General features: G+C 46.6%; 1 protein-coding gene across 1 annotated transcript in view; it reads left to right on the top strand.

Moving 5' to 3' along the window:
- Positions 1-25,030, top strand: part of LOC142559549 (uncharacterized) — a 77,396-nt gene that overhangs the window by 47,107 nt on the left and 5,259 nt on the right. The window contains exons 4-7 of the mRNA XM_075671129.1: positions 10,730-10,781; positions 14,567-14,661; positions 20,459-20,544; positions 23,240-23,465. Of these exons, the coding sequence (XP_075527244.1) occupies positions 10,730-10,781; positions 14,567-14,661; positions 20,459-20,544; positions 23,240-23,465 (459 nt within the window). The remainder of the gene's footprint in view (positions 1-10,729; positions 10,782-14,566; positions 14,662-20,458; positions 20,545-23,239; positions 23,466-25,030) is intronic.

Here is a 25,030-nt window from a genome sequence, read left to right as displayed (position 1 = left end):
TCCGAATCGGCCATTGGAATTCGCTATAAATATCGCACTTTAGAACATTGCTCATACAAGATTACACGCAGCTGTAGCTTTGGAGCACTCGTCAAGGAGTTTTTTCTTACTTTCTTTTTTCTTCCGAAGAAGGTTGCAATTCATCCACGTATACTTTACTACGCGGAAACGTTGGTCAATAATTTCTCCCTCCTATGTCCTCTTCCCCACCCACTTGCCATCGTGGTCCATCCAATCCCCTCCCAGGTAGAATATCTGTGTCTTCGCGCATGGTAAGTATAGAAGGGCGGTCACTTTGGCAGCAGCAGTGTTCGGAAGAGCGTTTGCCTAAATGCTCCTGCATACTGTTACAGATAACCCTGGATCCTAGGACGACACCACTATAAGCCGAGAAGCGCACGTTTTCTGAGGCTGCATTTCGACTCCGGTTATCAACTAAGAGTTATCAAGGACGGACGTCACCGGCTGGCATCACCTGGCGTGGCGCTTGCATCGACGCATCTGCTATAAAGCTACGGCATCGCATCCAAGACGGCACTTTGGCAGCAGCAGTGTTCGGAAGAGCGTTTGCCTAAATGCTCCTGCATACTGTTACAGATAACCCTGGATCCTAGGACGACACCACTATAAGCCGAGAAGCGCACGTTTTCTGAGGCTGCATTTCGACTCCGGTTATCAACTAAGAGTTATCAAGGACGGACGTCACCGGCTGGCATCACCTGGCGTGGCGCTTGCATCGACGCATCTGCTATAAAGCTACGGCATCGCATCCAAGACGGCACTTTGGCAGCAGCAGTGTTCGGAAGAGCGTTTGCCTAAATGCTCCTGCATACTGTTACAGGTTAGTGGCTTTTTTAAGGGGGGTGTTATTGTGTTGCTGCCACTGCTGCTGCCAAAGGAGCGAACCTTGTTTATGTCAGTATGGAGTGTGTTGAGTGTGAACAAGAAATCTTGGATCCCAAAGAGAGTATATCTTGCATGACTTGTAAGCTTTCGTACCATGTAGGAAGCTGCGCAGGAGTGTCGGAGGCAACAATAAAATCTAAGAAATCAACCTACCAGAAATGGAAATGCCCGAAATGTAGGCTACCAACCTCACATGTTAACCAGGATGAGAAAGAAAAAGCACCGTTGACCGTAGAAGATATGTTGGTCGTACTTCAGGAGATTAACCGAAAACTTGATGTTTTGTTGCCACTGAAAGAAACTGTCGATGGAATTGAGCAATCGGTGCAGTTTATGTCCGAACAGATGACAGACCTGTTGACGCGCACAGAACAAAATGAGCGAGATATTAAAGCAATCCAGACTAGGCTCGCAAAAACAGAAATGAACAAAGAGCAGCTTGAATCGCTCAGTGTCCAACTCGATGACCTCGAATGGCGCAACCGGAAACTGAACTTAGAAATTCATGGTGTACCACAAACGGAAGGCGAAAATCTTTTGTCCAAACTTAATGCTTTGGCCGGTGAAAGTGGATTGCCCCAGCTATCAGAACACGACATCACGGCAATTCATCGATTGCCGGCAAAGCGTGACAAAGTGCCTGGCATCATCTGCCGTTTCGCGAGACAGAGCATGAGGGACAAATGGTGGGCTAGCAGGCGGGAGTTGACCACTGCGGATGCCAATGTTCACATGTTGGAAAACCTGACCAGGCGAAATCGAGAACTGCTGAGGGAAGTGAAAGAATGGGCAAAAACAAATCAGTACAAGTATGTCTGGCACAGCAACGGCAAGATTCTGATAAGAAAGACTGATGGCGCGTCAGCAATGCTAGTGCAGCACTCTTGCGACCTTGGCAAGCTGCAATAAGAAGGGAGAATTGATTTTTTATTTTTGTTTCCTGCCAAAAATGCAGACTGTAACAGAAAAGAATTATCTACTCCCAGAGAACTTCAAAGATTACCTTGGCCCGGTTTTCCAGACGTCATTCAAATGTCTTCATATCAATGCTCGATCTGTCAGACGTAAAGAAGCATATTTCGACACTTTCTTTCAACAACTAAATGTTCCCATTGACGCTATCATGATCAGCGAAACTTGGTCTACAAGTGATTATGATGTCTTTCGAATTCCTGGTTATGAGACATTTTTTCTGAATCGTTACGCTGGTATTGGTGGTGGCGTATCCATATCATTTAAGAAGAAGTGGCGGCCTGAAATATTAGAGCGATTCACAGTTTCTGTGAAAGAATATGAAATCTTAACAATGTGTTTGAACAACACTATTTTTGTAGTGTGCTATCGTCCACCAAAGGGTTGCGTAGCCATATTCTTGAATTTTCTTGAAAGCCTGATTTCATTTGCAACCAGTCAGCATTTAAACATTGTCCTTGGTGGTGACCTAAACATTAATATGTTATCGGTTGATGCATCCCAAATGAGTTTAGATTTATTGCTTAGAACACATGGACTTCTGAATGCAATCAAAATGCCAACGCGTGTTACGATCACGTCTTCATCGCTGATCGATTTGTTTATCACTAACCATGACCCTAGTATGATCACATCTGGAGTAATAATTTCTGACATCAGCGATCACTTGCCAATATTTATGTGTGTTAAAAACATGTCTAAAAAGAAACGTAGTTCAACATATTCTTTCCAACTTATATCTGAAAAAACACTGTCGACATTTAGAAACTCGGTAGAAAAGAACAACTGGAGGCCTGTCCTTTTAGAAAATGACGCCAATAATGCTTACGAGGCATTCTTAGGTATTCTGAAGCCGATTTACGAGGCCTGTTTCCCAATATTAACAAAAAAACAAAGGCGTCACAGTCGCAAACCATGGGTCACACCGGAGTTGGTGGCAAAGATAAACACAAAGAACATCCTATATCATAAGTTTATTAAATCGAGAGCTGAATGTGATCTGACAGCGTTTAAAAAATATCGAAACCGCTTGAATACTGAGCTCAAGAAAGCCAGAAACGCCTATTACACAAATCAATTCACGTCAACTTGTGGTCGTGTCGACATTATGTGGAAGCGGCTAAACGCAATTTTGGGGAGAAACAGCAAATCAGGTGAATTAAATATGCTAAATATCGATGGTGTAAGTATAACTGGAAAAGAATTAGCAGATACGTTTAATACGCACTTTATTTGCGCTTCTAGAAATCAAGTCCCACATAACAATCTCAGTGATGTCGTTCATATAAGCGACACTATATTTCTCAAACCGGTTGAAGAAGCAGATGTAATGACAGCCTTCCACGAACTAAACAATAGCACATCCATTGATATTGATGGCCTCCAGATAAAGCCTATACGGTATATTTTTGACCTTATTTTACCATACATCACGCATATCTTAAACCTTTGTGTCAGTACCGCTGTATTTCCTCGTAAAATGCAGATTGCACGTGTAACAGTTATCTTTAAAAAGGGTGATAAAAACCAGCTCGGGAATTACAGGCCAATATCTATCTTACCCGTGTTTTCTAAGCTACTAGAAAAAGTAATACTTAGAAACTTTTTGCAGTTTGAAGAAAAACACAAAATTATAACAGCAGCTCAGTATGGCTTCCGTAAGCACCGCTCTACTGAACTTGCACTATTAGATCAACGAGAATATATATTGAACGAACTCTAACATAATAGGATAGTCATTGGTATTTTTCTTGATTTTTCGAAGGCATTCGACTTATTAAACCATACAATACTTCTTCGTAAACTTGAGCGTTGTGGCTTCCGCGGCCATGCACTATCGCTTGTGCAGTCATACCTCATGGATCGCAAACAGGCAGTAGCAATAAATGGTCTCCTCTCAGATATGCAATCTGTAGGCTGTGGCGTTCCACAAGGTAGCATTTTGGGTCCATTTCTGTTTAATCTTTACATCAATGACATTGTACATGCAACTCCATTCGTTAAATTTATCATCTATGCTGACGACACCAGTATTTTTCTTGCCGGAGATAATGCAGCCGAACTCACAGATACTGCAAACAATGCACTGAGGCAAATAGAAAACTGGAGTAGCAGAAATGCGTTGCGAATTAACACAGCAAAGACTAAAGTCGTTGTTTTCAGAGGTAGAAACAAGAAGGTCCGTCTCACTAAGAATATATTCCTTCAGTCCGTACCCTTAGAAGTTGTGCCTTCATTTAAAACATTAGGTATATTATTTAATGAAAGAATGTCATGGGATGATCATGTTAGCTTTGTAACAAATAAATGTTCACGTATTATTGGTCTTCTTTACAAGAACCGTGAGATACTACCGCGAAATGTAATGCTAATGCTATATAATTCATTGATACAATCGCATTTTAGCTATTGCCATTTAACCTGGGGTGCAACAACAGCAGGCAATCTTCAGAAACTACACTTGTTACAGAAAAAATTTCTAAGAATTGTTGAAAATGTTCCGCATACCTACCATACGGCCGCACTTTTCTTAAAGTATAACTTACTACCAATTACTAAACTTTATGACTATCGTCTGAGCAAGTGTGTGAAAAACGAGGTGTTGAAGAACATATCTTTTCTATCAAAATTAGCTGGTTTAGAAAAACGAGATGCAATGTACAGCACAAGAAACATAGCACAATGGAACGTAAAAACATACAGAACTTTCTATGGTAATCAAACATTAGAAAATAAACTACCACGACTTCTTAACAAACTCGCACAAAACGATATTGATCTCCAAAACACAACACGCCACAAACTGTTCGAGTATTTTTTACACTACACCTAACCTTTTTTTTTTTTTTTTTTTTCTGTGATTTGTCTACCCAATTCTTCTTTCTTTCACCATCATTGTAAGTTTTCTTTCCAGCCAGGACAATGCTGTTGATTTTATGCTGACTACTGTAACCGGATAACAACTCTGCTATATGTATTTTTTTTTTTCCTTTGTTATCTGTATTTCCTGTATTTTCTTTTCTTTTTCGTGTGTGTGAAAAAAAGGAAAAAGGGAAAAAAAAAAAAGGGAAAGAAAAACAACCACTGTATTGCTGTCAAAGTGGGGGCCCGTGGCCTTGTCAAGCTGTCCAACGGCAGCTTTTACTACGGGTCCCCGCCATCATCTGTACCATGGTGGCAAAATAAAATTTGAATTTGAATTTGAATTTGAATTTATCTTCGTCCAAGGGTGCGTCACAAGGGGAAAATTCAACTTCGGTGCGAGCGCAGTCGACCACGGCTTTATGATGGGATAAGAAGTCCCATCCTAGGATGACGTCATGCGAGCAGGTGGGAAGAACAATGCACTCGACGATGTAAACGATGCCGTGAATAAACACACGCGCCCTACAGGCTGCGTGCGGAGTGACGTGGTGCGCGCTTGCCGTACGAAGCGACGGTCCAGAAAGCGGCGCGGTCGCCTTGCTCAGCGAATGGCACAGTTTGGCAGCTATCACAGAAACGGCTGCGCCGGTATCCCCAACAGCGAATGCAGGAACACCTTCCACACAAATTTCGACCACCTTAGCAGGACAGGCGCGAGGACTTAGACAGTTCGAATGGGGCGCAGTTCTTGCCTCTTGAACTGCGACGTTCAGTTTTTCTGGTCAGATGGTGCGGGTCGCCGACGCATTGGGGAGAGCGAGCTTCGGCAAGGGGATGGCGAGGAACGCGAATGAAATTCTCAGAGGTCAGCACGAGCGTACGGTTCGGGGGAAGGAGCGTCGTATTGGCGAAATGGCTGCCTTCCGTACTGGAAAGGCCGAGAGGCGTCGCCGAACGCTTGAGGGCGATGGCGGCAATATCGGGCGATGTGTCCGGGATTGCACCAAGAATAACAGATGGGGCGATTGTCAGGCGTCCTCCAAGGATTAGCTCCCGGTGCGGTCCAAGATGCAGCATGGGCTTCCGCTGCACCGTTTCGCACTGGGTCGCGAAAGACGTCGGCGGAGGCCTACGTACTGGCTGCGCGTACGTAAGAGGCGCGGCCACAGGCAGGACTGGCGGCGAATAGGTGAGAGGCGTGGTGACAGGCTGCAGTGCCAGCGCAGAGTTGAGATTCGTGGATCCAGGCGGCTGATGGTGTGCGGAAAGGACAACTTGAGTGACCTCTTCAGAAACGAGAGTGCGGAGCGTGTTTGGAAGGCGGGAGGTGGGCTCCCGAGTGAAAGGAACAAAAGAAAGTTGGCGGGCAACTTCGTCGCGCCCGAAGTCCTTGACCCGTTGAAAGAATGAGGATGGGTCAATACATGCTGTCAAGGATCGCCAACAAGTCATCGCTTCCCAGAGCACGCCGAGTCGAAGCGCGTTGCTTCCTTAATTCATTGTAACTTTGGCATAGGCTGATGACTTCGGACACAGTGCGTCGATTCCGGGCTAGGAGCATCTGGAATGCGCCGTCATCGATGCCTTTCAGTATAGGGTGAATTCGCTTAGCTTCGGGCATTGCGGCGTTGACTCGTTTCCAAAGGTCCACGACGTCTTCAATGTAGCTGGTGAACGTTTCTGAGGTCTGCTGTGATCGGATGCGCAAGCGTTGTTCAGCCCGCAGCTTGCGGACAGCGGGTCGGATGCACACTTCCGTAAAGGTTGTCTTGAAGAGTGACCACGTGGGTACGTCACTTGCGTGGTTGTGAAACCAGAGTTGGGCTACACCAGCCAGATAAAAGATGACGTGGGTTGCATCACCTTAGCCGGATCATCCCACTTGTGCGCGCTTACCCGTTCATATGACGCAAACCAGTCTTCCACGTCTTCGTCGTATGCACCGCTGAAGATCATGGGGTCCCGTTGTCGTGGAAAGCCGGTACAGGTGATGGACTGTGGCGTCGGCGCCGTTTGGGATGAGCTGTCGGTCATGGCGTGCGGTAGCGTTCTTGATGGCACCTCCAGGGTTTCAAGCGACGGGGTTTCAGTCATAGAGTTTCTCACTACATTACCTAGAGGGAAATCTGGCGCTACTGCGCTGTGGTATACATGGAAATGCTGGTATATTGTGACTTCGGATTGGCATCGTTCTCGGAGAGACAGGACACATTGAAGAAGCACTTGATAAGCACCGTTCCGTCTGTCGGAATTATTCATTTTCTACTAAAACAGCACGTGAAAAGCTGTTTTGGCTTTATAATTACGCAAAAACATGTTTTGCTTAACTATGAGTACTTGTTATTGCGTGTACGACTATATGTTACGTAAAAAGTATCAACGGGTTCGCGCTCGCTTTGAAACAGTTTGTCGTCTGTTGTTGCTTTTCTTCTATTGCTCATGCATTGTAGGTGAGTAAAGACGGAATATGCGTGAATGAAAACATTTTATGAATATTTTACTTTGGGAACGCGTTATTTGTGTAGCCATATCCACGTTTTAGACGAAGCCTCTTACAACACCAGCCAACACGAGCCTCGTAGACACATACAGCGTCATCCCCATGACGGCACGGTGCCCCCTCAAGAAACTCCCATAGAGGGTGGCGCCAGATTTCCCTTTAGCTGTTATAGTGAGAAACTATATGGTTTAAGTCTCAGCACTTCCACCAATTGAGAAGAGGTTTATTGGCGGCTCATAATGCAAAGGCACAGCAACCGGGAACAGCGAGACAGCCCGAAGCACTGTCCAAAAAGACGCCAGCGATCAACAGCGCGAGCCGAGCCGAGCCGCGCGTCGGCGATGCGGCTGCGGCTCGAGGAGCGTCTTCTTCTTCACAGCTCCTACAAGATTTAAGCCTTACACACAGCAGTGGCTTTGGAGCGCTCGTCAAGGAGTCTTTTTCTTTTTTTATTCTTCCGATGAAGGTTGCAATTCATCCACGCACACTTTACTTCGCAGAAACGTTGGTGAATAATTTCTTCCTCCTATGTCCTCTTCCCAGCCCGCTTGTCATCGCGGCGAAATTTGATGTCCGTTGAGCTCATAGACTTCTCATTGAACCGGGCCGATTTGAACCTCTCGTAAAACACTCATTACGTGCAGCGGCCTTTGCAAACTTAACTATAGCAAAGGTAGCAGTCAGCCCGCCCTCCTCCCCCCACCTCCTCCCTCGCTCTTTGAATTTTGCCTAGACAACCACCATAACCTGAATTTTACTTTCACCTAATGTAATCGAGGAGCCTAGTCTAGTTCACTGAGGACACCGAGAAAAGGTACAACAAACAGGGTATAATGCATGAAAACGCCAAAGAAAAAAAAACGAGGATTCCATAATAATTTGCAGTGCTTAATACTCTAGAAATGCAAATGTTTTGTGAAAGACTAAAGTTAAAATGTCCCCCTTTGCCCCCACATATAAGCTTGGTGTAATGTACTTATTTCTAGGCAACATTTGCTTGCTTACCTTTGCTTAAGAAAAGTTTTTGCACACGCTGGTATTTGATTCACGCCCATTTACTTTCGCATACGGATTTAGCGTAGTGGTTTCCTTACTTTTGCTAACCTTGTTATTTGCGTGCACTAGTATTTATGCCAAGGCCGCATGCTAAATGTGGCACCACTCGTAAAGCACAGTCACAAGGCTCTTGAGCACTTTAATGCGTACGTCCATGAACTGCGGCTGCACGTAACCCAGGAACAGCCCGTCATTTCTGGCGAATAAAAGCGCAATATAAAAGAGATTTAACCATAACACATGAAGAACCAAAGCGTAATATGGTCATTAACGCTTCCAAGCACTTGCGAAGGGAATGTTTTGCAAAGGCTGTATATATCCGCACGAATTATACATTATTTCCTAAATCTGATCTGGCTGGCATATGTATTAAAGCCACGGCAGCGGGATAAATTATGCAGCGCTTGTAAAATTCTAAGACGCGCTTGAGTATGAAACTTATTACTAAGGCCGCCATTACCATGCGCAAACTCAAGTTTGTGCACGCATAACCCAGACTTTGTGATTTCAGTTTTGCCAAATATGGACTTGGCGTGACGCAAAAAAGTATATACTGTAATGTGGTCGTATAACATGTTGAAGCACTTGATTACAGATTTTGTTTTTTGCAATGACAGTATTTGATACATGTGCATTTAACTTCGTACGTAATTTTTTCAGAGTTCCCACACGTTCTCTATATTTGTTCTTAGGGCATTGGTCTTTATTCGAGGTGAACGGGCTAAATTAAGCATCTCTTGGGCAATTTTATTACAACGCGCAGGATCGCATTATTATTTGAGACTTACTACAAAAGCTGCAATTTACATTCACGATCTGGCCTTTGCGTACGTGAACCAAAAAACATAGTTTTTATTTTATGTAAGTATATACTTCATAGAGCTTATTGTACCCTCGGCGCACTGAAAAGCATATCGCAAAATAACAATATAACGCTTTAGAGCACTTACCAAAGGAATGTTTTCGCAAAAGCTGTATTTAATGTACCTGCATTGAATTTCGCACGCAAATATGGAACAGTGTTCCTGGAATACTCGATCAATTGGACGTTTGGTGGCATTTGCAGTTATACCATGGAAGCTGAGTAAATTTTGCGCTAATTATGCAAAAAAAAACACTCATACCTCTCCGAAGCGCAAGAATACGAGCCACCTTGCAAAGGCCGCATAAAAATCCCACATATTCAACTTTGCCTACACATCCATAACGTTCCCATTATGTTGGGTGAATATATACAAGGTACAGTGTTTAGTTCACCGAGGAAAACGCAAATACGAAACGCAAACCTGGTATAACGCACGAAAGTAGGAAGAAACGAGGGTTCCGTAATTATTTGCAACGTTTTAAATTAAGCCAAGAGCGTGATAGTTTCGCCACGCATTACACCTTACATGCCCCAATTTTTTTTTTTTCACAGAATTAGAACTTTGTGTCTTGTAGAATTATTCAGGACTCCTCGAAACATTGCGGACAATGGCAGCATGACACCCTGGAACGATTTTATAAAGAACTTCTTAGGCAGTCGGCAAATACGCTACACAGATGAAACGCATATGGTTCGTTACAGCACAACAGTCTTCCTAATTCCTCGAAAGGTAAACACCGTGCGTCGCATTGCTTTTTTACCGAGGAGAACAGGAATACAAACTAGAGGACCTCTACAAGACGTGAATGGCAGAAGAGTAATCAGTAATTATTTTCAACCCGTCCAGTCAACCTGCAATCTTCGCAGCAATTTGCGATGTTACGCTCGCACTATATATAGTTGTAATATTGTTATGTGTAGCTGAAGCCCAATGTTATATACAATTTATTTACAGGGAAGGTAACGGAAGGCGAAATCGGAGATGCTAAATCAAGCGGGCACTCGTCGTCTTCTTTCTCCTCAGTGCAACGACACTGTGGCGGCTGTTCCGTAGCAATATCTTTACCCAGGCGCTATCTCACTGCGTCTACAACGTGCTGCTGCTTAGCAGAATCAAATGAAATCAAATCGAATAATTTATTTGCCTGAAAGAAGGTCGTGCATTCAACTTTCGGTCGAGATGACCACATTCGTTTGGCCATGAATTTAAAAAAGAATAAGAGAAAAGAAAGAAAAATAAACGTTCCCATAACGAGCTTTTCGTAAACGACAAAGTCCCAGGAGGTTGCAATTTGTCCACAGCTCTGTCATATTTACACAGGAAGGCAAACGCCATACATGAATCATCGTAAGGCTTTGCGCCGGGAGCTGGCAAAGATCCAATAGCGCTTTTAGCCATACTGAACCACGCCGCTTTCTGCGATAGCTATTTGAAGAAACGAAATGTTGCGTGACCTCATTCATACCTGTTTCGAGCGATAGATATGCATTGAAATTGCTTAAAAGGTTCTGACACCTTTATTTTCCGAAATATTGTACTTTTGGTTATCATTCGTTTTTTTCAGGCACTCCTGAATGACAAGCCTTTCTACAAAATCGACGTGGAAAACACCATAAGTAAGTAACCTTACAAACGATGTTCCAGGGTACTTGCACCAAAACGGAACAAAACAAAATGCTCGCTGATGTCACGCACTGCTAGAATAGATGTTACGCCGACACATATCGCAGTAGCTGGCTGCTGAGCATCCTGTCACGTTTTGCACAGAGTTACCAGTACACGCAGTGTCTGTGCGTGTGCGACGCGAGCTTGGGCGCATGTAACATCAGAATAAAGACGACGACGGTGAAGATGATCGTACGGCCGCGATGGCATGACTTCTACCGCGGTTCTTCGACGCCAATTAAACGAGATGCCGCTCGTTAGGTTTTGCGTACGCAGTCAACGGGGGTTATCGAAAAGAACGCGGATTTTACCGTGATCTGCGACTAAGTGTTTCGCATTCCCTAAGCGCGAATCTCTAGGTCATGTAGTCTACGTTAAAATGACGATGACATCTGTACTCTGGCGAAAAATGTTAAAACACCACAAATCAGGCCTGTTGCGAGGGCGGTGCAACGTCGCACACTGCAAACATGGCGTTATTAAAGCAGTTTGAGCGAAGATCCAAAGAATGTGGGCCAATCCCGGAGACGGCGCAGTCTAACATAGCGACCCCAAGGAAATGAGCTGCCACGACAAAAGAGGGCGAGAAGGAGGCACTTGACGCGCGTGGGAAATCTTTCAATGAGCTGGCTGCCTTTGGAAAGAAGGAAACATGCGCGTTTGATCGGGGCCGAAAGACGCCTCCAAGAGCCTGCAGCACTACCGTACCGGAATAAAAGAATACATACAGTAATAAAGTTCTATTATACGCAAATAAATCCATGCTCTCCAGCAGCTGTGAGTAGCCAGTGCCTGTGCGATTGGCTCGCAGTCGTCTTCTATTCCTTTCAGAACGGGGCAGTACCCAGCCATTCAGAAAAAAAAAATCAGCTTTGTTCAGCATATTATTGCATCTTTAATGTGGAAACGTCATCTTATAGCTGTGAAATTTCGCGTTTTTGCGATTTGGGGGCGAGGGGGGGGGGGTGTGACAGACAGGCGAAGTGGGCTCAGCCCGAGAAATTCTCACCACCAAAAGCAGAGGGCCAATGGCGAAATTACGCCGAATCAGCAATAATTATTTTTGTTTTCTTCAGTCTGATTACGCATAATGAAAAAATTAACTTATGGGGTTTAACGTGCCAAAACCACTTTCTGATTAAGAGGCACGCCGTAGTGGAGTACTCCGCAAATTTCCACCACCTGGGGTTCTTTAACGTGGACCTAAATCTAAATACACGGGTGCTTTCGCATTTCGCCCCCGTCTAAATGCGGCCGCGGTGGCCGGGATTCGATCCCGCGGCCTCCTGCTCAGCAGCCCAGCACCACAGCCACTGAGCAACCACGGCGCTTTACACATTATGAGTGCCCATCATATCACATGGGGAGCTATCGCGGTTTCGTGACGTCGTATGATACACAGGCGAAATGGGGGTGCCCCCCACCCCCCAATTTTTTTGCCAATCGTGGAGGGGTGATTGCAGAAATGGAATGGAAAAGTCGCAAAAAGCTTTACGTTATAGCACCCCAGACCGGTGTCGTTAAGCTGTGAGTGGACTCCAAGTGGCTCGGCTCTCTTTCAGAGGTAAAGGGCAGGTCCTCCGAATTTTTGTGGGCTTTTTTTTTCTTTTGTAATCCTTAGGTTGTTATCGATTTTACGGGTCGCATTGCTGGCTGGTATTAGCGATGAATGATCACCGACGGTTCGGTCACAGAGTCAGCTTGGAGCTACTACGTCAGCTGCGTACTACGTCAGCTGGACCACTTCCATCGTTGCAGCCCAACATGAGCCCCATCTCTAAGGGGCTTCAGCCGCACACACTCTTAGCCGACCTCAAGCGTGGAGCGAGGAAAACGCGACCTGAGAAAATACGGATAACTGGCTGAAAAAGCCACGCGAAACGATTGTACCTTCGACTGCTTTATACCTAAGGTGACCTTTATTTCATAATAACTGATAAGCAGTTTCAGAGCGAAAATCTTGGACTCCGAAACAGGTTGCGTTACAGCCTGTTCGTTGAATGACATTCCATACGGAGCACGCCGCCGCATGGCGTCGTTGAGCGTAATCGATTGTGGACGTCCCCTTATCAGTGGCGTCAACCTCAGAATTTTGGACGGCCTTATATAGGCCTCCGAATTTCCCATACAAATGCAGCCAAAATTGGGCAAGCAATCAATCTTGCAAAACACTGACTGGTTGACCCGTGTCAAAATTGAATTGTGGATCAGATAGCGGTGATTGCAAACAACATCCGCCACCTGAGTTCAAATATTCAGTTGTTGTAACAAAAAATTCACCTGGCATCGTTCAGAACCCTAAATATATAGTGTGCGTCGAAACAGCGACCAAGCATGTAGACCAATGCCTGTGGGACTTGAACAAAAGTTCACAGCCAAATTGTAACTCAACCATCCGCATCGTCGGTGTATGGAACGGTTGACCTTTTTAAAAAAGCCTGTTCGTGCTCAGCATTTTACTTCTTTTTGACAAAATGAAGGGCACAAAAATATAGCTGGCGAAACAATGAAAGACAAAGCCTGGTTCAGCGGTACGCTGAATGCGTGTCAGGACACTCGTATGGTCTGGTGCGCTGCGCAGGGTGTGGCCAGTGAGACCGAAGGAAAAACCGTCGCCCTTTTCCAGCGCCCAAACAAAAGATTATATGGATTTAAGGTAGTGGTTACCACGTCCACTCCGTTCAGGCCAGTCTATGCATAGGCTGGTAAAACCGCATAACCGATGTGATCGTTTATTTTATCGTTTTTTTTTCGCCTAATAGTGCCGGAATATTCAGATAGCCGGATAACTTGTTCTTCTGGATTTGTGCCGAAATTGCCACTCCGTCTCTCTCTTGTTCTTATATATTTGCAATTACTTCTGCTTCCGGTGTTGCAAAACCGATATCTGCTCTCGTTAGCCTACTTGTCTGCCTTTCTTTTTAAATTTTTCTTTGGGAATTGTTTTATCCGAATGTTGGAACATCCGGCTGACCAGGTATTTAAACCGTATATCCTAAGTATCCGTTTCTTCAAAGTCGGACAACCGGTTAACCAGATTTCGAGACTGGTTTCACTTCCCTCCGGTTGAACCGGATAGCCGGTTTGACGGTTATCCGCAAGCACTAGTAGATAGCGTGACAGCACTCTGGCGACACTGCCAAAGCCACAGTGCGAATCCGCCTTGAGCATACTTAACACGGATTCGTATGTAGATGTTATTAATGACAAGAGGATCAGAATGCTCGCGGGAAGCATGTTTTATGCTAGGTAATCGAATAGGGTTTTCACGAAGACCAGACCAGACCAGACCAGACCAGACCAGACCAGACCAGACCAGACCAGACCAGACCAGACCAGACCAGACCAGACCAGACCAGACCAGACCAGACCAGACCAGACCAGACCAGACCAGACCAGACCAGACCAGACCAGACCAGACCAGACCAGACCAGACCAGACCAGACCAGACCAGACCAGACCAGACCAGACCAGACCAGACCAGACCAGACCAGACCAGACCAGACCAGACCAGACCAGACCAGACCAGACCAGACCAGACCAGACCAGACCAGACAGACAGACAGACAGACAGACAGACAGACAGACAGACACAGACAGACAGACAGATATTCTTCGCTAATACCCTATTCGATTACAGGCTGTTGCCTAGCATAATACATGCTTGCCACGAGCATCCTGATCCTCTTGAGATGGCTCTATATCACCAATTCTAAATTTCTTTCCCATTTCCCAGACTACACGTGGACTTTCCGCATCAAAGTCGTGGGCCAAATACTTCTTGGAATGAGCATCACTAGTGACACGGTTCCGCGCGCGGATCCTCTCTGGGTAAGTCATTGTGTAAGATGGCGTTGTGTCATAAATATTGCGCATTCGGTGCACATTGACGAAACCCAGGCTGTCAGAATTATCTTGTAGTCCTCGCGAAGGCGTGCCTCCGAATCATCCAGCTCGCCCAACTTTCTACGTTGTAATTGCATTCCGGTTTTTACACGTAAAGCGCCAAGAACATTTACTTTTATTGCGATGGCAATTATGTGGACACTCCAGGCGCATTTTTTTTCGTCAGCGTCGCTGTGATGTTCCGTATAAAGCCCAAGGGCGATGAGACCGTCGCAGCCCGTCGTGCGCTTTATGTGTACTTAAGTGTAAGCACGCGAGGGAAACTAACGATCAAGGCTCAGTCTCGGGCGTCATATATTGAGGGAAGCGGGGATGCAGCGAAGAAGGAAAGGGGGCGGTGTGGCTTCGACTCCTCCAACAAGTGCCTACATTGCACGCCTGCGTGCGGTGGCGTGCGCCCTATGTTGAAAGGGATCTGCAGAGGCATGATTGCGCGTGTTCTGTTCTGGCCGCTCTTGGCCTGAAGCGACCGACCGCATGAGGGTGACTTCACTCGCTGCTGCTGCCGCGCTTGCTCACACCAGTGTTTTGGAAGAGAACTGTCCGCGCTCATCGACTGTGATGTGCTCAGGTTTACGTGTGCGCACTGACACCATGCTTGTTAATTCATTTGGTGAGCGAATGTTTCTTAGTTTATACTGCGGCTAAACGTACTATGCTTAATTAGCTATCTAGCAATTTGCTATAGCAGACTATTGCTTTGCCTTTCTGGCGAAACTGCGATTTTTTAATGTTGGAGCGAACATGTGTATAATTTTATTGCTTGTACCCGGAAGGGCATATGTACGAAAGTATGCCAACTCATATCTCATAAATTCACACCATATGTGCGGTATCCAGCGTAGCAGATAGAGGGGTACTGAGCTCGCGGCCGTTGACAACGTATCCCACGCCAGCGTGCTGGAGAAGCTGCACAAGACGGGGTCTGGCCGCAAGACCTACAGCTATATTAAAGATTTCCTAACCAATAGAACGGCAACTATCCGGAGAGGAAAGGAACGGTCAGACCCTGTGTAGCTTGGAGACAGGGGTACCCCGCAGGGGTCGGTCCTCTGCTTTTCAACCTGGCACTCCTGCCCCTGGAGTGCCAGGTTGAACTAATCATTCAGATCGACGATATGCCGACGATATAACGGTGTGGACGAACCGCGCGGGGTCCGATGCCTGGGGCTAGGAAGCCCTGCAGAGAGCGGCAACGACCATCCACGAGTATGCCACGTCCTGCGGCGTGAGCTGCGCTCCATAGAAATCGGAGCTGCTCATGGTAAAGCCCGGAAGACCAAAGAACGAGCCGCCGCCGAACATAATTATCACCATCGACGGCACAGAGATCAAGCCAACGCAGCAGATCGGGATACTGGGCCTGCTGTTGCGCAGTGACGGCAACGCGCACGAAGCCATCAACAAAATCAAGACCACATCAGAGCAGGTCCTGAGCACGATCCGGAAAGTCACCAACAGAGGAATCAAAGAAGAAGACGCACTGCCCCTGGTGCACGCATTCGTCGTGTCACGCATAACGTACTCCGCCCCGTGCCTCCAGCTTGCGAAGGTGAACCGCGAGACGCTGAATACGACGATAAGGAAAGCAGTCAAACTCGTCACGGGCAACCCCGTCTACTCGTAAACGCAGAAGCTTCTGGAAATGGGTTCCCACAACACGGTGGAAGAGATGGTGGAAGCACACCTATCCCACCAGAGAGTAAGGCTGAGCCGGACAGAGCACGGTCGGGCCGTCCTACGCAAGATAGCATGGAAAATTGAACAGCAACCTACAACGAAGCCACTGCCCACAACGTGGAGAGACATTATTAAGACCAAGCCCCTCTCCCGGAACGTGCAGCCGGGGAGGTACGACGAGAGACGCTCAACGCGGGCCAAGGCACTGGCTCGACAGCTGGAAGAGGACCCCGAGGTTCTCTACGCGGACGCCTCGCTTCCCAAGCACAGAACCAGAGCAACGGCAGTCTTCACCACCATCGATAAACTGGTCACAGGCGCGTCGGTGTGGAAGACGAATACAGCCGAAGCAGAAGGGGCCGTATCGCTCGCACTCACACAACCGGGAGTGAGGACCGTGGTCACAGACTCCTAAACCGCCTACACAAGCTACCGCAAGGGGAACATCTCTCCCGCGGCACTAACGGGCCATTGAGCTCGCGTGGGTCCCGGCTCACTCGCAAGTGGAATGCAACGCACTCGCCGACCACTATTCCCGAGAACTGTCAATACGGGCCGAGGACGAGCCAGAGCTACCGCACCCCGTGACAAGTTACAAATAAATCACCCAAATGTACAGAAGTGGCAGATGTAGGCTTCCCCGTTCGCCTCCGCAACTCAGCCGAATACAGCTAACAATCGTGCGACGCACGTAAACGGGGTCGCTAGCGCATCCCGTGCTCTTGCACAAGATGTTCGCAACAGAGCATCACAATTCATGCCCTATTTGCAGACGATCAAAAGGCGCTCTAGCCCACATCCTTGCAGAGTGCACTAAGCTCAAGAAGCCCCCACCATCCCAACCGCCCACCGTCCCCAGCCCCAACCCCCCGGAGCGATGGGAGACCTCGTTGTCTAGCCCCGATCTACCGACCAAGATCGCGCTGGCGGCTAGGGGCCAGGAATTGCTGGACGCATATGGGACCTGAGAAGAAGGTTCCACCCATCTCGTGCCAGCGCGCACCAACCTTTACTAAGGGCTGAGTATAAAAGTTGATTCTCTCCCTCTCTTGACACGCCGGCTGACACACGGCCCTCTAACTTGCCGCGCGCATAGCACCCCCTTTATTCGTAATTGTACACCCTCGCTACTAACACACCTTAGGCCGTTGCCTCACCCACCCACCTTACGCCCTCTCCTCTTTTGAAGAACGCTACCTATATATACTGTCCCGAGGAACGCGTGTCTCCTTGAAAAAGACAAATCCTCTTGTGCAAACGTTAGTTCCCGCTTTTACCTTGTTCATGTTTTGTTTATAGTCTTGAATTTCCCTCTCCCGCGTTCCCCGAGTTTTCCTCTTTATGTACGACATTATTTCAGCATCGAATAAGTGATACATCTTCAAAGACCACTCTTAGAAAAGTGCTGCGTGACTTCCACGATGAAATTTCTTAATTAACCGGACTGCTCTTTTCTGAAGAATTATTATTCTGTTTGATTAGCTTGGCGTATAGCCATTAATTTGAAGGCAAGTATGCCTGCAGATGTATCCTGAAATGGTTTAGCGCGACTAGCAAGAGAAAGCTTGCTGGGCTATGTAACTTGCAACTTTACCGTTGGGTGAGTAAGGAATGACCAAGCTCAAGCATCTGCAGTTCCTACAGCACTGACGCGCTTGGCTCACTTGAATGACCCCCTCGGATTCTGAATTTCACGGGATCGAAAGACGCTGGCATCGTTGGTACACCGGTAAACATGAATGGAGACTTTACGAAATTTTACTTGTTTCTTTATATGCCGTCTTGGTAAGTGTCCTCGTATCTCTATACATAGAGGTAGGGGGCATGTTTCCAAATGGTATTCTCTGCGTGACGTCAAATTCCTGCGTATGCAACTGTTGATCTGTTAAGTACTACCGTATCGTTAAGGATCCCGCAAACTGTACGAAAATATCCGTAATGCGCTTGAAAGCTTTGAATATTTGAATAGAAAAGCGTCCATGCGGAGCGGGAATGTTGCATCAATTTCGCATTTGCTAAATGCTGAAATGCCTGCCAACGTTGAAGATAGTAGGGAATTTCAGTCGGCCAGTCAAGCACATTGCGAGGTGACAACTGTAGTCTTTGGAGCCACACGGTTGCCGTCTTCGGGAAGTTATCAAACCGTGACGGGGTTACACACTCCAGCTCTTGCGTGGTATTGTTGCTAGGGTTTCTAGAAATTGGCTAGTCCAGTGCAGCGTAGTCAGCCGGCCGCGGCCTTAGTTAACCTCCCTACCTTTCCTCTTCGTCTCCCTCTCTCTCTCTCTCTCTCTGGCTCTCATTATTAGGATATAGTCGAAATGACCGTCCAAAAGTCAGCTTGGAATTACTCACAACGACCGATTCGCGTGTGCCGATGCGTGTCAGAAGTCAACCCTGCTAGCAGTGATTGTTTTCTCTAGGGGAGGGAGAATGAAAAAATGAAGAAATGAGTTACAGATGAAGTCTGTAGCTCCGGCGTACCAACTTTAATAGCTCTCATGGGCACCGTGATTCACGCTTCGCGAGACCAGCACTGAGTTGTGGTAAACTGAATATTTTTTTTTCAAATTCGGTCGTACAACGTGAACCACACTTGTCGATAGTGTAGTGGTGCGGTCGGCTGCGGGTGGTGCCAGTGTCACCCAGCGTCAGGAGCTGGGTTCGAGACGTGCGGGGTAGGAGACATACTGGGTACGAGACCTGCTGGGTACGAAACCTGTTGGGTACGAGACTTGTTGGGTACGAGCGCTAGAAGCGTGCACGCAGCTTGAACACTCGTGTTTCAATCGAGGTAAAAATGAAAGAAGAGAGGAACAGAACAAAACTACAAAAAATAATTTCTGGAGCTTTACGTGCAAACAAAACAGAAAGTGATGTTGAGGCGTGCCGTCGTGGGAGACTACAGATTTTTTTTTTTGGGGGGGGGGGGGGTGTGTTGGGGCAGGCACTTTAGGTTCTTTTTAATTCCACTGAAATCTAGGTACACGAACGCCTTTTTTCGTATATCACTCCCCTCAAAATGGGGCCGCCATGGCCCGTATCAAACCAAGGTCCTCGAGCTCAGAAGCTTAACGCCACAGCCACGGGGCCACTAAGGCGGGTGTCCTTACCGCGGTGTCGTCGTGTACATATTCTTTCGGACGATCGCAACCACATCTGAGCTTTTTCTTTGCGCCCCACCTGAAGCTTCGTTTTTGAAGAAACACAGCAGTATAACCGTTACAGTTTAAAAAGGAAACAGATCAAACGCAATTGGAACCGAAAAGTACCTAAGCAGGGTACCGGACACTCCAAGAGACGCTGATGCGTGCAGATACGGAAAGCGAGAATAAGCTGCGCTGCGCTGTGCTAGAAAAGAATTATTCAGGCGTTTTACTAGCCGAAACGACGATATGATGAAGCCTGCCGTAACGAGGGCAGGGGGGGGGGGGGGTGTCTCGGGGTTCACTTGAGCACCTGGGGTTCCTCAACGTGCAGCTGATGCATAGTACGCGGGCGTCTTCATGCTAGCTGAGTCCCGAAGGGCCGCAACGACACAGGACGAGAGTGTCTACCCGAGCTATTATAGATGGTGCGTCGTCTTCTAATTTTTGGGTGCTGCATGCAAAACAACAGGCACAGCGAGCACACGAGAAAGGTACAGAGCGGTATGCCATTAGTGGATAGCAAATATATATACATATATATTATATATATATTTGCTGCCCAGCGGGGGACGCATCTTCGAAGGTGCCGAGGTTTATAGAGCCATCTAAGCCAATGGCTCTCCGTTTAAACAAAAGATTGCCTATAGTCTACTATCACGTCGTAAATCTTGGAACGTTTGGACACATGCTGCGTTATTATAGATTTTTTAAAGTTAACTAGTAATTTATGCGTATATTGTACATGCTACAAGCAAAATTTGCACAAGAAACAGTGACCTTCTCAATAAAAAAAGGAGTTACGACATTTAATGTAACTCTTAGAAGCTTATACAATGAGAATACGAAAGATGCAAAAAGACATTTTTTAAACATGTCTAACCGGTTCGTTACAGGGAAGACGGTGTTGTCTATTGAATCTGTGGATGCCACTGGGAACCATAGGTGTTTACACGTGCGCTCTCGTGGACAATACTAAGGAGTGAGTAATAGCTTAGCTGTACTAGTCCAATGCTCTCATCATATATCAGTAAGAAGACATGTCGAAAAAAAAATCGAACTCACCCTTTCGCAACTCTCAAAAGGAGCGAGTTTACTTACTTTGAAATTTATTTATTTATTTTAATTGTTATTTTTTTTGCAAGGCTAACGTTTCAGTTGGTTGTCTCCATCGCAACTCTTCAGGAGCCGTCACGTTTTCCTGGTCAAAAGGTAAAGAAAGCTTAAGACTTGCTAAAGAAAGACGCAGTCTACTAACATCTGATAACTATTTCATTTACTGTGCTTTTTGACTACGCGTGTATTTATTTTGTACTCTTCCCTATTTTCTTTTCCGTGTCAGAACTTGTTTTCAAATGTATCATATTATTCAAAACTTACTGTACTGATGAATGAACATTTCCCATAGCCTCCCTCGTGCCGCACAAGGGCCATTTAGGAGCATAATAAATGATGACAAATAAGGATTAGCGTGTTTTAGGCGTCAGTGGCCCTGTAAAAGAAACTTCGGGGTTTTAGGGAAAATCGTGCGCCGAATTTGGGAACGAGCGCCGTGGTTAGACTGGACCGCATTGACTCTTTTCGCGGAGCAGTTCGTTCTAGAGAAACGAGATGGCGCTTTCGGCCGCGCCGCACGCCGCCTCAGCGGCAGCGTGCCACTGCGACGCCGCTTCCACGTTGCTCCTGTGCCATCAGCTGTCGGAAATGCAACTGAGTTGTCGCTAACGCGCTGCGCTCCCATCGTGCTGGATTGAATCATGTGGATTGAACGCGTGGTGCTGCAACTGCACCGGACCGTGGCTGCAACTGCCCGTACGCGTTAGCGGCGCGTTTCGATATTGGCGGCCTTCTTCGAGGATATAGAAATTTGCTCATCCGCCAGCGTTGTATGGCTAACCTTCAAAGAAAGACCTTTTGTCCCGGAACGTCGGCAAGTGTGGGTACCGCTCGTTGAACAATGGCAAAGGGAGTAGCGCCGCTGCCTGACATCGTTGCCGCTGCTGTCAGTTGTTGAAAATGGCGGCTGTGCTTCACACGTCCACAGCGTACGAGCAACGAAGCGTGGCAATCAGAACCGCCGACAAGCTCCGGTAATTTCATTGGGAGAGTCTGGACCGCCCACCATATGCAGTGAGGACCTCGCCCCTGGTGATTTCTACGTTTTCGGTCAGCTGAAGAAGTTCCTGGCAGGGCAGCTATTCACGTGCAACGATGAAGCCAAGACAGCAGTCCGACGGTGGTTCCACAGTCAGCCGGACGAATTCTACGACAGGGGCACCACAAATTTGGTGCCGCAATTGGACAAATACCAGAATCGGCGATGGGACTACGTGGAAAAGTAGTGGTGGTAGTGTAAGAACACAATGATTGTCGGCGGTAATGCGTTAGCATTGGGTTTATATCTCGACAAAACGCATTCCCACCGTCGAACGAGGTAGTTATGAGACGTGTACTGCAGTGGGACACCTTCTTCACGTTTCCCTAACAGCACCCAGCGCCATCTAGCAAAGCGGCTGCGAAATCTTCGTGTGCCCTCCGAAATGCATGGCGCGCTGCTGCGTGTGAACCCTGGGAAACGTGTTAAGTGAGAACTGGACTCTTTGCTCACCCTTATTTCTCCACAGGCTGCAAAATCTACTAGCACTGCCGTGAAGTCAGCGAGCTGCGTACGAGACGAGAGGCGTGGCGCGCTGCTGCGTGGGAACCAATGTGAACTGTTCCCTCGCTTGCCGCAAAATTAGCGGCACATACTCCGTAACCCAAGATGGCGAAAGGTTTACACTGAATGGTGGCACATACCTAGTTAATTCGTGGAGGAGCTTGCTAATGCGCCGGATATTGCTGTCCTTGAGTGCGCAGCTTGCTAATCGCTGTCTTGAGGAACCCTTGTGACGCGGGCCCGTTTCCGCTAAGCACCAGATAAATTGAAGGGATCTTTTTTTTTTGTTATTGTAGAGTGGTACATTCCCAGTGGCACAAACCTAGTTACCCAAGGTGGCGGCAAAGACGTTGATCGAAGCGTGGCATGCAGTCACCATATTTGGCACGAAAGAGGTTAATAAAGAGTCGTCGCACAGTTCTGTCTCTCTCGTGAATCTAGTGCCTGACTCCGCAGTGGACATTCCTTAACGTCACCGCTATGAACAAGAAGCAAAGAAACTGATATGCCCGTCGAAGAAAGTTCCGCCCTAGAATTACAGACCGCAACGCTCTCAACGCGGAGAGTTCATGGGCAAGTACCACCAAAGATGGACTCCGGTAGAACCCCTCCCCACTTTCCAGCAAGTGAGACCATCCTCCATGGCAATGACCCTGACCGGCTGTAACAGATCATCAGTCGGGCCCTGGCAGCGAAGGAAACCAGAGGGCGGTAGGACAATTATGCCTTCCCGTCCGACTCGTAAAATTTTCGCGTCGAAAGAAAGCTTTTTCAATCGATCAATAACTTTAGGAAGTGTTGTTGACGAATGAAACCTCACCTCTTCGACAACGCTTCGTTGTTCCTGCGTTAACATAGGCACGTCCACGTTTCCATTGCTACTTTTGCATTAACATTGGGTCTCAAATTCATACCGATATAATATGCGCAATGACATACGAAATATTAGACGGCGGTACACTTTTTTGGGTCAGATTTTACGGTTACTTCTTATTCTGTCTTTCTCTTTTTTATGCAGAAACTGGCTCGAATTGACGCACGCGAATGGTTCAAAAACTCAGAATTATTTTAGCCATGGAAACCTTCCGAACGGCACGATACTGCATTACACGATTCGCCTCTCATTTTCGGAGTACATCATAAGCAGTGATTTCGACACGACCATTGCTCCGCAAAAATCCCATGAACCGAACTACATTAACGTATACTTCTCAGAAGCCCTGAACATCATAAACTTCGATGTGGTAAGTTGTTTTTCTAGTAAGTTTCGATGTGGTGCGAACGTTGATTTCTCCCATCTTAGTGTTCGAGGCTTCGGGCGTTACTGTGGCGTAACCTGCAGCGTTCTATTGCTATCATATTTCTAAGGATACTAAGGCAATGTGTATGTCGACGCGCGCGCATAGTAGCAGAAAATCGTTATACTTATGACACAATACATATTCTTTGACGAATGATGAATTTGCAATTCCCAAACCGATCTGAAGCCAAAAAGAAGAAAATTTAGCGGAAATCCATGTGCGGCTGCATGCATGCAATATGTACTCCATGCAACTTCTGTAAATACCGGCCCCCGGGTTCCCACTAGTAATTCTTATAGCAAACTTTTTCATTTTCCTTTCATTCTTCGTTCCTTTCTTTTCTTCGTGCTTTCTTTCTTTCTTTCTTTTCTTCTTACTTTATTTCTTTGCTTACCCGAGCCGAAATTATTGCGCTTGTACTGGGTAGCATTAAACAAAGGCGCCATCATTGATACCTGCTGTGGTGTGTGCGACACCTCGTAGGAAGAAAAAAAAGAAAGAAAGAAAGACGCCCGGGCATTTCACGCGGTAACTTACGCAAAAAAATTACGAAGCGCACTTATTTCGATAACGGGGTCACGTGGCACTTGGCGCCAGTTTATATCGGTAGGCATCACGTCGCGATATATATATATATATATATATATAGGACGCAGGTGTGCAATCGCGTTCATGATGAGCAGCAGCCTGGTCTGAAGGGGACCAAGACGGCACGGCAGCCCGGCATACCACGAATGTGGTTGGATATTCGACAGCGGTAATTAAAACGGTGTCTAGCTTTCAAATTTTCTGCATGGCGGCGCCACCGCGCTGCATTAGAGAGAATTCGCTCGTGTTAAGGAGTCACTCATATTAAAGGTAGAATTCACTCATATAGAACGTTGACATCGGTAATATAGAGGTTAGCGGTGCAGGCGAATGAATGAAAGCTGCCAGCATAGGCGGAGAATAATGGCATATTGGGAGAACTTCAGAATGGCTGCACAATCTATAGGCGTCTGGACGATAACTTGTTTGTCCTTCTCAACGTATTGAAATATGCGGAGTGGGAAAGACTGCGTTAAATGTGGCTTTTTTTAGACATTAGAAGAGCATATGACAACGTTCACAGCAACATTTTATAATATGTTCTCGAAGTGGATATAGAAGTTTATAGCAGTATTTACATAGAATATGCCATTTCTATTGAATGTGAGAAGATGAGGAACGAAGAGAAAGTTGATATCGGCAACGGACTGTGGTAGTTGTGCCCTTTATCCCCACTGCTGTTTATGATGGGTGTGCATGGTAGGGATGGAAAGGGCGCCAGAGGGAAGTAATATCTTGTTTATTATCTCATAATAATTTATTATCTCATTATTATCTGAGTTGTAGACCAACAGCTTCCAGGTTTGTTTTATGTGGAAGACATGGTGTGTCTAGCTAACAAGCAAAGTGATATGCAATATCTGTGGACAGAACGGCAAAACTTTAGGTCTGAAATTTGGTGGTAATAAATATGACGTGAT

The sequence above is a fragment of the Dermacentor variabilis genome, chromosome 10 (genome assembly GCF_050947875.1).
Source record: "Dermacentor variabilis isolate Ectoservices chromosome 10, ASM5094787v1, whole genome shotgun sequence".
Classification (NCBI taxonomy): Eukaryota; Metazoa; Arthropoda; class Arachnida; order Ixodida; family Ixodidae; genus Dermacentor; species Dermacentor variabilis.
The sequence above is the reverse complement of the archived record's forward strand: the minus strand, read 5'-3'. Positions and strand labels throughout refer to the sequence as shown.